Source organism: Chionomys nivalis, chromosome 2, assembly GCF_950005125.1.
Source record: "Chionomys nivalis chromosome 2, mChiNiv1.1, whole genome shotgun sequence".
In the NCBI taxonomy this organism is placed as follows: Eukaryota; Metazoa; Chordata; class Mammalia; order Rodentia; family Cricetidae; genus Chionomys; species Chionomys nivalis.
Genome location: NC_080087.1, coordinates 50,206,314 through 50,219,623, shown reverse-complemented (window position 1 = coordinate 50,219,623; position 13,310 = coordinate 50,206,314). Strand labels below are relative to the sequence as shown.

At 41.2% G+C, this 13,310-nt stretch overlaps 1 protein-coding gene across 4 annotated transcripts in view; it reads left to right on the top strand.

Annotated features, from left to right (window-relative positions):
• Dse (dermatan sulfate epimerase) overlaps positions 1-9,395 on the top strand; it is a 62,390-nt gene extending 52,995 nt beyond the window's left edge. For 3 of the 4 annotated variants that reach the window (XM_057763157.1, XM_057763156.1, XM_057763158.1), the window contains 3 exons: positions 1,617-1,856; positions 4,701-4,908; positions 6,871-9,395. In XM_057763157.1, coding sequence (XP_057619140.1) covers positions 1,617-1,856; positions 4,701-4,908; positions 6,871-8,632 — 2,210 coding nt within the window. In that variant the 3' untranslated portion in view covers positions 8,633-9,395. The remainder of the gene's footprint in view (positions 1-1,616; positions 1,857-4,700; positions 4,909-6,870) is intronic. The other variant, XM_057763159.1, reaches the window with a different exon arrangement.
• The last annotated feature ends 3,915 nt before the right edge of the window (positions 9,396-13,310 follow it).

The window sequence follows — 13,310 nt, the reverse complement described above, 5'->3', positions numbered from 1 at the left end:
AGAATAACTTAAGGCCTATTCATGTTGCCTATAAGTAGCAATTTATATGGCTGGGAATGTACCCTAATGGTAGGGTCTTATAGCATGTGTAAGCCTCTAGGTTCAGTTTCAAAAAGAAGACAGGAAAGAAAGAAGGAAAAAAATGAGAGTAAAAGAATTAATTAATTAACATTTTACAGATTATCCAACAAGAACTTGCTGTACCCAGCTTTCTTTCTGTTTTGTTGGTCAACCATCGCTTGTAGTTACGTCTCAGGAAAAGCTTCTACTGACAACTTGAATCTTGTCCTGGATGACTCGTTTTGCAGTCTGCAGAGTATGTTGGTAGACACTGTCAGGAGAGACAGCTAGTGAAAGAACAAAAAGGGAGCCAGGTAGTGTGATATCTACAAAGCCATAGCCAGGCTTTAATTGTTTGTCTATCTGGCTGGAGATGGAGGACACAGAGAAGGAAAGGGACTGTGGCTTTAGGGACTGCTGATGAGAAAGGGTAGGTAGGTGGACTGCTGGAAAGTGGGGAGCAAGAGCCAGACTACAATTAATTGTCACCTCTATTACAAAGTGTGAGAGTAGGAGGGTCCTTAGGGACTGAGGGACATGGCTTAGCTTAGGACCTGAGTCACCGCTGACCCTACCAACTAGCCCATTGCCCAGAAGCCTGTGGTAGTGTGGTCATACAGACATGACACACATGCTTGTGGAGTAAAGCACAGGCTCCACCCATCTGAGAAGCTCACCCTTATCCCGGCATAGAGAGCCACCGAAACAAAGATGGCGTCAAGCCTCGGTTCGGACCAGAGTTCTGTTCATTCTGAGCCAGGTGCCCGAGGTCTCACATAAGCCAACTTTCCTGTAGATTGGGGACAGCAAGGGGTAACTGGCTTGTGGAAAGGACTAAGTCAGGTTCTGTTCAGTGCTGTGTAGATTGTAACATGAAGAGGTACTGTTGTTACCTAAGTGCAAGAATTGTAGAAAGTCCATGTTTCTCCATCCAAAGATTGTATAAGTAATCTTCAGTGGGAAAATCAAACAGTGTGGTCATGTGAAGGAAGGCTTGAACATGGCCGTGCACCTTGCCCCTGACCACCTCAGGATTCCCAGCTGATTCGTCTCACTATTAGATTTTGATCTGGAATCTGAAAGCACAAAAAAACTAGAGTCGCCTTCTGTGATGAGACAAATTGAGAGAAGTATCTTTAGCATTGACAGCACTCTTTTCAGCTTAGTGTGAACATGGGAAGTTTTGCCAAGTGATGGACTTCCAGAAAACCTTTCTGAGAAGTTTTTAAGGAAACTTTTTCTAAAGTTAAGTGCCAAGTTGTGATACGAGGTAGGTGTCACTTTAGTCTGATAAAAATTGGGAAGTCCCTTGATCCTCACTTGAGAGTTTAAGTTTGTTTAGTTGATAAGTGGCCTGTATTCAGAACTGTCTTAGCCTTTATCATGGACTTACTACAAACTGGAACAGGCTGTCATTTGTCATGGTGAAAAACTGGGAGCATTGCAAAATATGATTTGTAATAATAAAAACTGCTCGGATGGTTTGCAGAGCTTTGCTTGGCCATGTTTTTATCCATGTTCTGCTTCAGCCCCTAGTCTTTGTTTTCCTCCTTCAGGGTACCTCCAAGAGGCCTACCTGTGGACCAAGCAAGTTCTGACCATCATGGAGAAGTCTCTGGTCTTGCTGCGAGAGGTGACAGATGGCTCGCTCTATGAAGGAGTGGCGTACGGCAGCTACACCACTAGATCACTGTTCCAGTACATGTTTCTTGTTCAGAGGCACTTTGACATCAACCACTTTGGCCATCCGTGGCTGAAGCAACACTTTGCCTTCATGTACAGGACCATCTTGCCAGGTACAGTGAAGAGGGAGAAACATTTCACTATTTTGACTGTGACCGTGAGCTAGAATAGACAAAGACATGAGCCGCGCAGGAGGGCTTGTCTACTGAGGTGAAAGTTTCTTTTTCATCCAATTAAAAATTTAAGAGCTACATAGAAATCAAACATTTTGGGAGCTAGTGTGAAGATTTGCTAGTTTCAGTATTATAAAGGTTGGAACTTTCTCTATATATTTAAACTTGATAGCCATAAATTCATTTTCATGAACCTAAACAAGATAATTGTACTTCAGTTTATTTTCTGAGGTCCAAGCTTAGGTCGATGGTAGATTTGGGATTTAGTTTTTTAATTCAAAGTCTACAGACTTGAAATGAATGGTAGATCATATATATATATATATATATATATATATATATATATATATATATATATATTGTATTTGAAGCTTAGTATTTTCTTTGAGTGTTTCATTGAGCCAAGGTGTAGTTCAGTGGTAGAATGATAGCTAAACATACATAAGACCCTGGTTTTAATGAAGTTTTAACACTTTTTTTAAAAGAAAAAAGTACTAAAACCACAGTGAAATACCATGATGTGCATATCGGATTAAATATTGTATTAGAGCAAATGGCACAGAATATACAGAACAAAACAATAAAATGATATAAAACTTTAGTCACAGCTGGGCGGTGGTGGCGCACGCCTTTAATCCCAGCTCTCAGGAGGCAGAGGCAGGCAGATCTCTGTGAGTTCAAGGACAGGCTCCAAAGCTACAAAGAAACCCTGTCTCAAAAAACCATATACACACATACACACACACAAAAGCAAACAAACAAACAAACAAACAAACAAAAAGCCATTACTCATTTCTTACTTATTTCTAAGACATCGTTATAATCCTCCTGGTTTCTAAAACAGGACTAAGATCAGAAAATTTAGGAGGTAAATTTTTGATGATTCTGATGGTTAATTTCCTAGTTTCTTTTCTGCTGTATGATAAAAATAAAAACAAACAAACAAAAAAACCCACAAACAAAAACCCCAAAACCTTGACAAAAAGCAGCTTACAAAAGAAGATGAATTTGGCCTGTAATTAATAATTCTAAATAATAATTATTTGGGCTTATAATAATCCCAGAGGGAACAGTGGCAGAAAAGACATGGCAACAGGCTAGGAAGGCGTGTTAGCGGGAGGGTGATGCTGGCTGACCGCATGGCATCTGCACACAGGACCAGAGAGTGAGACATTCTCCTTTATAGATGAGTCATGCACAAACCGATGCACTACGGAGGTGGCTCAGGGGGGCAAAATACTTGTGTAGCTTTGAGGACCTGAGTTTGAGTTGAATTCCTGGAACCCATGTTAAGCCAGAGTCAGCAGCATGCATCTGTGATGTCAACACTTATATGGGGAGATGGGATAACACTTTGGAAAGCTGTGGGCCAACTAGCCTGGTACACACAGGGGTGAGCAGCAAGAGATCTTGCCTAAAGCAGGGTGGACAGTGAGAACTGACACCTGAGATTGTCCTCTGACCTCCACACACACACCATTTCTGTGCACATCTGTATCTACAAAGATAAAAATACAACTGCATAACGAATGACCACCTAAAGATCCGATTTAGTTGCACCCTGGGAATGCTACTGTTTATTTTTAGACCGAGAAAAGAAGTGTATTTTGATGTTCTTTTTGATAATCAAGGATTGTCTAGAGTAGGAAACCTTGAGGAGGTTCCCGTGTTTATGATTTGAGCTGAGATCACACAGCAAGCCCTCTCAGGGATTGGGGCTGCTGCAAGCACATGTGTGGGCATTTCCCAAGGGAAAACAGTAAGAATGCATTTAGGAGGGGACTTAGCTATTTTTGCTTATTAATGCAACATACTACCGAACATCTCTAAGATAGGCATTGTAATAGGCAATTTGAGATTTAAAGAGGAGTGTGTCCTCTGATTTTAAAGAACTTGTAGTATGAGTTTTGATTGCCATATTTTACAATATAATTATGTTAGAAGATTGCTTATAAAGCTATTGGAAATCAAATTATTAGCTATAAATATTCATGATAACATTTTCAAAGAAATTCTGTTTTTGTTTTATTCTTTCAACCTATTCTCAACTCCTCTCTCTCTCTCTCTCTCCTCCTCCTTCTCCCCCTCCCTCCCTCTCTACTATGGTTGATATTATAGTAATAATTATTGTCATCTGGCATAGGGTTTTCTTCCTTTCTGCTCAATGATATCTGAATTTGATTTTGATTTTTTTCCCAAACTCCAGTAATGGTACCTGTCTTCATGATCCATGCATTTTTTTTTTATTGTTTTTCTCCTTTAAATTCTAGCAGTATATGTTAGCAGAAGCTTTTTGGGGACTCAGTTTTTGTCATCACCCTTATAAGCAAAGTAAGTTTTACTTTATTGGAAGCCTATGAAATCGAAGCACCCTACTTTCTTATCTTGGCCTAGAGCGCAAGTTGAGCTGCAGAAAATCCTAGTGCCTTCCCAGCTTCAGGACCACACCTGAAGAAGGTGGTGTCTGTCCTAGATGCAGGCCTCATCATTTATAGCACGACCAGTGGAGAGTGAGGAAGGGGTAGCATGTACATGCTAAGAGGTGCGTCACATCTGTTACCAGCCACAGGTTGTTGCATAACAGATCCAAGCTTGTACGCAGTGGAAGACTTTCCGGGCAGTTATGGCAGATTGGATTGGCATAGCATACACACATCACAGTTTTGTTTACTTTTGTCTAAGACAAACTTGGCTGTAATTTCAAAACAGGCTGGATGAGCATCATTTGGACCTTTATAGGGATATACAGTTTTAAACTCAATCTTCTCGAACTTCTCTCCGCAGGGTTTCAAAGAACTGTGGCCATTGCAGACTCCAATTACAACTGGTTTTATGGTCCAGAAAGCCAATTAGTGTTCCTGGATAAATTCGTCATGCGTAATGGCAGTGGAAACTGGCTAGCTGACCAGATCAGAAAGAACCGTGTGGTAGAAGGTCCAGGCACACCATCCAAAGGGCAGCGCTGGTGCACTCTACACACAGAATTTCTTTGGTATGACATGTTGAGCTGGCTTTCCAGTGAAATGGTTCCTGGGTTCATGCTATGCACTGTTTTTCTATAAAACAAGCAAACAAAAAAACCCCTTCGCATAAGTAGATATATCTTTAATTCAACTCTTATCAATGTTTAAACCTGTTAGGAACAGATGGATATCTAATTACCACTTTGCTCTTGGTTTTCTTTGACTGGAGGTGTCCTAAACTTGGGCTGTTGCACAGATGAACCTGCTTTTCTTAGATTTTTATGTCATTCATTTTTAAATAGTAGAAGGAGAAAACTCAGTTTTGACCAGATTACTCTGATGATTACACGCCCAAAAAATAAGTCAAATAGTTTGTTTTGTCTTGGTAAATCGAGCATTATAATCCTCTAATGACATGGCCTTTCCCGAGTTTCGCAGCTGTTCAGAAGTGTGCACAGTGTTTGACAGTTTCACTTTGATAATAAAAAGACCATGTAATTCTTTTTGTTGTAATCTTTTAAGCCTGGAAGGAGCTTGCCCCACCCCCCTTTATTTAAGTGTTGCCAAGTATGTTGGCCTCAAATAAGTTAAAATCAAGATGGCAGTTAATGGTTGAGTTTTTCAAAGCTATTGAAATTTGCACTTAGCCCCCAGATTAGCTTTCTGTAGAATTTTCTTGACTTTTTTTCTCCCCCAACCCTGATGTTTAATCAAGAAGAAAAAAATATCAAAGCAGGAACTACCTGGCATTTAACTGGCATTGTACAACTCTTTTCACAGAGGAATTAGAGATATTAGCTCCTCCGAGGTATAGTAATTACATGATTGTATTCTCACCCATAAAAAGGCAACCAAGAGAGTTCTAGAAAGCTAGCTGTAGGAGTTAGATTAATGCTGCATCTAAAGTTTAAATATGCCCCTGTAAGAATACTTAAACCTATAAAGAGCCAAGAAAATGGTCATTCGGCTTTCTGTATATTTGTTGTTACCTTAATTAAGCAAATATTATACTAGACCTCAGTACAGAGAGGACTTCTGATGTCCCGATACTGAGACTACAGAAATCGAGAAAGCCAAAAACCAGTAAGAGCAACTCAACCACAGGTGACTTGTTCACTAAGAGAAAGTATGTATGAGCTAGAAGTGAGTTCACATCTTCTTAGAGCAGCAGATCACACGATCTTATCAAGGCAGTTGTCTAAGGTTGTGAAAATCATCATCTTTGTGCTTAACATCTGCAGCATTTTGTGTTAAGTGTCATTCATATTCCATTAATGGACATTAAGCATGAATAAAAATAAGTCACTTTTTATCTCAGAAGTTTGGCATCATCTTCAAATTTAACAAAGCAACCCCTTTGGTTCTGGTCTCAGCAGTAGCCACGGTTTTAAATGTGCCAATATTAGTTTCTTGTAATTTGACCAGTTTATACTTTTTGGTATGCTATTCACAGTAAGTTGTGTCTGCATTGTGAAGTTCTGCCCTGCTTTACAGTTTTAGAGGAGAAGAGTCTACGAGAGGCACAGATTCCGGACTGAGCATAGTCCTTGTTGAGCTGCTCTTCTTTGGTGCAGGTCCAGCAGGATGTTGGGATCCACAACCTTATGTGGAGTTCTCTAGAATAGGATCTCGTTAACCAGAATTTTGATGGATTTTTTTTAAATCTATGAGCCCCAGTAGTTTGGATGGCAACTCTGAAATAGCTAAGTGGAAAAAGATCCAAGTAGAGGTTAGTGCAGAACTTGTTTCTAACTCCAGCCCGGGATCACAGGTTACACAGTGTGTTGTTCCCATGAAGTCCCTAGTGCTCACCCTTGTGCATGCTGATCTATGAGTGTTTTGTGACAGGTCCCTGATACGCTGCCCTGCTCTGGGTGGCATTTGTAGATTGCATTTTGCTGCCACATTGTCATGTGGCATCATAATTCTAGAGAGTTCTTTTTACTTCCATCAAAAAAACCATTTAATTTTGAAACACTTCATCCCTTCAGGTATGATGCCAGCTTGAAGTCAGTTCCACCTCCGGATTTTGGCACCCCAACACTGCATTATTTTGAAGACTGGGGTGTTGTGACTTACGGAAGTGCGTTGCCTGCAGAAATTAATAGATCGTTCCTCTCCTTCAAGTCGGGAAAACTTGGGGGACGTGCAATATATGACATTGTCCACAGGAACAAATATAAAGACTGGATCAAAGGGTGGAGAAATTTCAACGCAGGACATGAGCATCCTGACCAAAACTCGTTCACTTTCGCCCCCAATGGCGTGCCTTTCATTACCGAGGCCCTCTACGGGCCCAAGTACACCTTCTTCAACAATGTGCTCATGTTTTCTCCAGCAGTGTCTAAGAGTTGCTTTTCTCCCTGGGAGGGTCAGGTCACAGAAGACTGTTCATCCAAATGGTCAAAGTACAAGCATGACCTGGCAGCCAGCTGTCAGGGGAGAGTCGTTGCAGCGGCGGAGAAAGAAGGGGTGGTTTTTATCCGGGGAGAAGGCATAGGAGCTTACAACCCCCTGCTCCACCTGAAGAACATTCAGCGGAATCTGATCCTCCTACACCCCCAGCTCCTCCTCCTTGTCGACCAGATACACCTGGGAGAGGAGAGCCCCCTGGAGACAGCAGCGAGTTTCTTCCACAATGTGGACGTGCCTTTTGAGGAGACAGTAGTAGACGGGGTCCATGGAGCTTTCATCCGGCAGCGAGACGGTCTCTATAAGATGTACTGGATGGATGATACTGGTTATAGCGAGAAGGCAACCTTTGCCTCAGTGACATATCCTCGGGGCTATCCCTACAATGGGACGAATTATGTGAATGTCACCATGCACCTGCGAAGTCCCATCACCAGGGCAGCTTACCTCTTCATAGGACCCTCTGTGGATGTCCAGAGCTTCAGCATCCATGGAGACCCTCAGCGGCTGGATGTTTTTGTAACTACCAATGAACATGCCTATGCCACTTACCTGTGGACAGGTGAGAGCCCAGGGCAGTCTGCGTTTGCACAGGTCATTGCAGATCATCAGAAAATTCTGTTTGACCGGAGTTCAGCCATCAAGAGCCCCACTGTTCCCGAAGTGAAAGATTATGCTGCTATTGTGGAACACAACCTGCAGCATTTTAAACCAGTGTTCCGGCTGCTCGAGAAGCAGATCCTGTCGCGAGTCCAGAACACAGCCAGCTTTAGGAAGACTGCTGAGCGGCTACTGAGGTTTTCTGATAAGAGACAGACGGAGGAAGCCATCGACAGGATTTTTGCTATATCCCAGCGACAGCAGCAGCAGCAAGGCAAGTCGAAGAAAAGCCGAAGGGCAGGCAAGCGTTACAAGTTTGTGGATGCCGTCCCTGATATTTTTGCACAGATTGAAGTCAATGAGAAGAAAGTTCGACAGAAAGCTCAGATTTTGGCGCAGAAAGAACTGCCCATTGATGAAGATGAAGAAATGAAAGACCTTTTGGATTTTGCCGATGTCACATATGAAAAACAGAAAAATGGGGGTTCCATGAAAGGTGGCTTTGGACAGATGCGAATGGTGACATCAAGCCGCAATAGAGCCCCATCACTGTCGGCCTCGTATACCAGACTCTTCTTGATTCTGAACATTGCCATCTTCTTTGTCATGTTGGCAATGCAGCTGACTTATTTCCAGAGGGCTCAGAGCCTCCATGGCCAAAGGTGTCTTTATGCAGTCCTCCTAATAGATAGCTGTGTCTTATTATGGTTATATTCCTCCTGTTCTCAAACTCAATGCTAGCACCAAAGCCATGAGTATTTGTATTTAGATCACGAGAGTTCATGCAAAAAAAGAAAATGTGTTATCATTTCTCCCCCAGATTTATTGGCACAACTTCAAGGGAGGACATTTTCACACAAAAATGCAGGAATATGGAGAACAGCCTTGGCTGTCCCCTAGTATTTCTGTGAATGTTTGGCTTTGCTGAGTGACCAGTTATTATTAGAGACAAAATGCCTGTTCTTTATGTCATATTTCCCTTAATATAAACAAAAATGATTTATACAGAATTGGGTTTTATTATCATTAATTTAATGCTGTTAGAAGCTTCCGGGTACTGTGTTATGGAACATACTGAGGCACATAATTCCAAGCAATACAGGCTTTTAAAATATGAATAATGTTATCCTAGGACCTGGAAGCTGTTCAAATAACATGATAAAATGATGGCATAAGATTGTAAAGGAACTGAAAGCCTTTTTCATGAAAACATGTGCAAATGAACATTTCTTTGGTGATGTTGGTCAATTCACGGATGTGATTTGTGACTTTATACCTTCATTGGCTTTTTGATAAATAACATAATGACAGGTAACTTCATATTATCTTTCCCTTCTATGCAAAACGTTTATAGACCCAATCAATAGATAAAGTTTTCAAAATAAACTATTTTATATCTTGAATCTCAATACCAAAGACCATGGGCCTAAAGTTTTGGCGTGATTCTTTTGTTTTTATTAGAAAGCTTTCTGCGAGTTTATTTTGCTAAATAAATCAATCATAACTCTGATTTCCCCCCCTCTGGTGTGCTTCTTCATGTGTTCTTTTAAATTCAAAGTGTACTTGCTTTTTCCAAATTCTTTCAAGAGAGATCTTCATGGGGTATGCGTTCATTAAACTTTCTTATTTTGGAGAAACAAAATTTCACTGTGAATATTTTTCCCGTTTAAGCATATTTTAAACCTTTGACACAGAATCTGAATTCTGGTTACCTACGTTAAACAACGTTTCTGTAATTACGTGCAGTTAAGTCCTCAGGCGCTAACAGCTGCATGGAATGCTGGATATGTAGTCAAGTTTCTGCCTGAGCAGAAGAAAACGTTACACTTGGACCAAAAGCATAAATCACCTTACACATAGTATATTTGAGTCTGATATATTTCTCCCTGGAAAATGGGGACTGTATTAGGCGTATATTTCAGGATACGGACATGCTCACTGATTTATGGAGCTAAAAGTAATAGCGGTACGTCTCTTTCCAGGCCTTTATGTCCATAGGAACATCAGTAGGCATCAAAGATGAACCCAGAAGAACTCCTGTGAGTTCCTTTTTGTGGTTCTAACTCAAATATTTTATACAAGGAAAACTTAAATTTTACTTTGAGCCAGCCTTGCTGCCCTTCTTATACTCAAAGCCTAGAAACTGACTTCTGAGGAAGTAGTTTGTCCCTCTCAGGGGACGTCTCTAGGGAGGATGTCATTTCACACTGTTTAAAGAATAATGTTTTCAGAAGAATAATGCTTCCGTTTGTCCTTCATGGCTGCTCTTACTGGGATTTATACTTGCTTTGTGTGACAGATTCTCCGTTTACTTAACCTCATTCAACATTCCTCTCTTCTACTCTTTCTCGTTCAAAAAGATGAATTGTCTGAAATGTTAAAAAAGGGAACTTAAAAGGGGGAGGTTACTCTTTGAGTTTACCAAGAAAACCTGACCTCAGCTCTGAAGCACGGGCATGGTTTGTAACAAAGATGGAAATTCCCCATGAAAGCCAAATCTAGCTTTCTTTTAACTTAATAATAAATTAAGGCCGGCCTTGACCGGCCTTGACAATGTATTAGTCCCCTTCGCATACTGGTTGACCAGAACATGCCCTCACTTTTGAAGTAATTTTTAAAAATATGTTAATATTGCATCTTTTTGGCTTTTCCCTCTTCTAATGAATGGGGGCATTCTTTGGCGTTTCATTTTAAAAGAACTTGGATGGTTTCTTAAGTGACCAAGTAAAAGGTTGTGCTAAAACGAATCAGATCTCTTCATAATGGGGCATGTTTTCTATCCGGCATAGTGTATATTTGGGTCAAATTAAAGAACTCTTTGTATCTTCAATTAAACCAGGCAATGCTAGAGCCCTCTTGAAACTGAGCAGTCAATATGGACTCTGTCTCAGTGCTGCTCACAGTGAAAGGAATGTTTCGTTTGGGGCTAATCTATGAGCTGTTGTTCAGGACTGAGCAGGACTTTGGGTCCCAGCCTCCAAGGAAATATGAGCATCCTTAGAACAGAGTGGATGCAACATATTACTGTGTTTAAAGATGATTAGCTTTTGAGCATCCATGGTGATGCTGTAAAAATATTTTTGGATATAATTGTTAAAGTCACCAGACATAACTGGAGCACACCTTTAATCTCAGCACTCTGGAAGCAGAGGCATATGGATCTCTGTGATTCAAGGCCAGACTGGTCTATATAGTGAGTTCCAGAACAGCCAGGGATATGTAAAGAGAACTTGTCTTAAAAAGGAAAAAAATAGTTGAAAGTCAGGCTAGAGAGATAGCCTGGTTTGTAAAGCACTTGCTGTTCACATAAGGACCTGAGTTTGAATCCCAAGTAGGCTTAAAAGCTATGCACAGTGGCCTGTGCATCTATAACTAACTCCCATACAGAGGAGGGAGAAATGGGTGAATCTCTGGAGTTTGCCAGCCACTCCTAGTCTAGCCAAAAGGGTGAGCTCCAGGTCCAGTAAAGAGACCCTGTACCAAAATCCAAGTGGAAGGCAATAGAACATTACCTTGTGGCCTTGGAACTCTTATGCATGAGCGTGTATCACACACATACACCCAGAGACACACTAAAGTAAGTCCATGTGTTAGAATTATAAAGCAAGACTGGTGCAGAATGGGAAAGGGGAAGTGGATGAAAACAAGATACACACCCTCATAGAGTGAAGCGTAGACTTGGGTTATGAGGTATACCCTTGAGTTTGACCCCAACAATTAAAAACAGGTAGATTATGAGGTTTAAGTCAGAAGTCTCTTGATAGTAGCCCCAGCTGTTACAATGTAGGTGACAGCTGTTAGCTTAGCATTCTACAACAGCAGAGAATAGAGAGGATATATTGGTCGTTAAAGCACTGCTAAGAAGCCGGGTGGTGGTGGTGCACGCTTTTAATCCCAGCACTTGGGAGGAAGAGGCAGGCGGATGGATCTCTGTGAGTTCAAGGCCAGCCCTGATCTACAAGAGCTAGTTCCAGGAGAGACTCCAACTCGAAAGCTACAGAGAAACCCTGTCTCCAAAAAACCACCCCCCCCAAAAAAAACCCAAACAAACAAAAAAAAAGGACTTTGGGCTTTATTCTGTAGTGAAAGGTCCTTAACCTTTTTGATGACTCAGTATAGCTTAGGGATATGCTATAGACCCATGACTGAGAAACCATTGAAGAATTTTTATGATATGGAAATTGTATATGGAAGATGACTTCACACACCCTCCTGTTTTAAAAACTTGAAGTGGCTTTGATATGCCTCCACGTTCTCGTCTGATTTCTGCTAAATTTAACGTAATGCTATAGATTGAGCAAATTATAAACAATATATGCCCTTTGACTCACAGTCTGCCAGTTGGAAAATCAGAGGTCCTGATGCCACATACCATGAGGACTTTCTTGTTGCAACAGGACATGGCCAAAGCTAGCACACGGAGAAAAGAGATGGAGCAAACTGAGGAAAGGGATCACACGGAATCTCTGATAAACTAACCCACTTGAGGAGGCTCATTCTTCTCAAGGCCATCATGGTGGCAGTAATTGTTCAGCAAGTGTTTTGGAGGGAACGTTCAAACCATACCCCTCCGTTTTCCATACTCACACTCTAGGGGGCGTTCCACTCTGACTGGAATTCACTATAAGTATTGGGGAAACACAAAGAAATTTTCTTTTTAAATGACAAGTCCTGTGTTATAGAAAGACAATTATGGCTTCAATGTAGATGTACCGAGTGGGAGGGTTAGAGGTTATTTCCATAGTCTAAGTAGGAGACAATTAGCTCTTTGACAGCTCATAGGCAAAATGTGTGACTGAATGCCTTTAAAGAAAGCGTGTGTACTTTGTGGGAGTGTTGGCCTAAGGACGAGTCAAGGTTAGTCTGGGTGTGCCTGAGTCCTGCCTGTATACATCAGTATGGCTTCCTGAACGTGTACGCCTCACTGGCCTGGCTATCCCTTAACCCCAGGAAATTATCCAGATTCTCCTGTCGTTTCTCGTTTCCGGCTGCCTTTTCCAGGGATTAAACTTTGATTGGCATGTCTGGAGTATTAAGTGGGTAGAAGAGAGTGAAGAAAGAAAGATATTGGAAAGATAGACCAGGTTAACTAATACAAGGGCTGAGAGATGGCTTAGTGGTTAAGAGCACTTGTTGCTCTCATAGAGAACCCAGATTCAGTTCCCACCAGCCACAGAAAGGCTCACAACAGTCTCAGCACTAGTTCTGAGAGATCCAGCTTCCTCATCTGGCCTCTGTCGCACCAGCTACGTAGTCAGTGCACATACATACATACATACAAACAAGCAAAACCCAGACTCCTAAAAATAAATCTTTTTCTTTCTTTTTTTAAAGGGCAGAACATTTATTTGTTCTTCTTTTTTTTAATTTTTTTTATTGCTTTGTAAATAATACCGTTCAAAATTTCACTTCCTCCCAT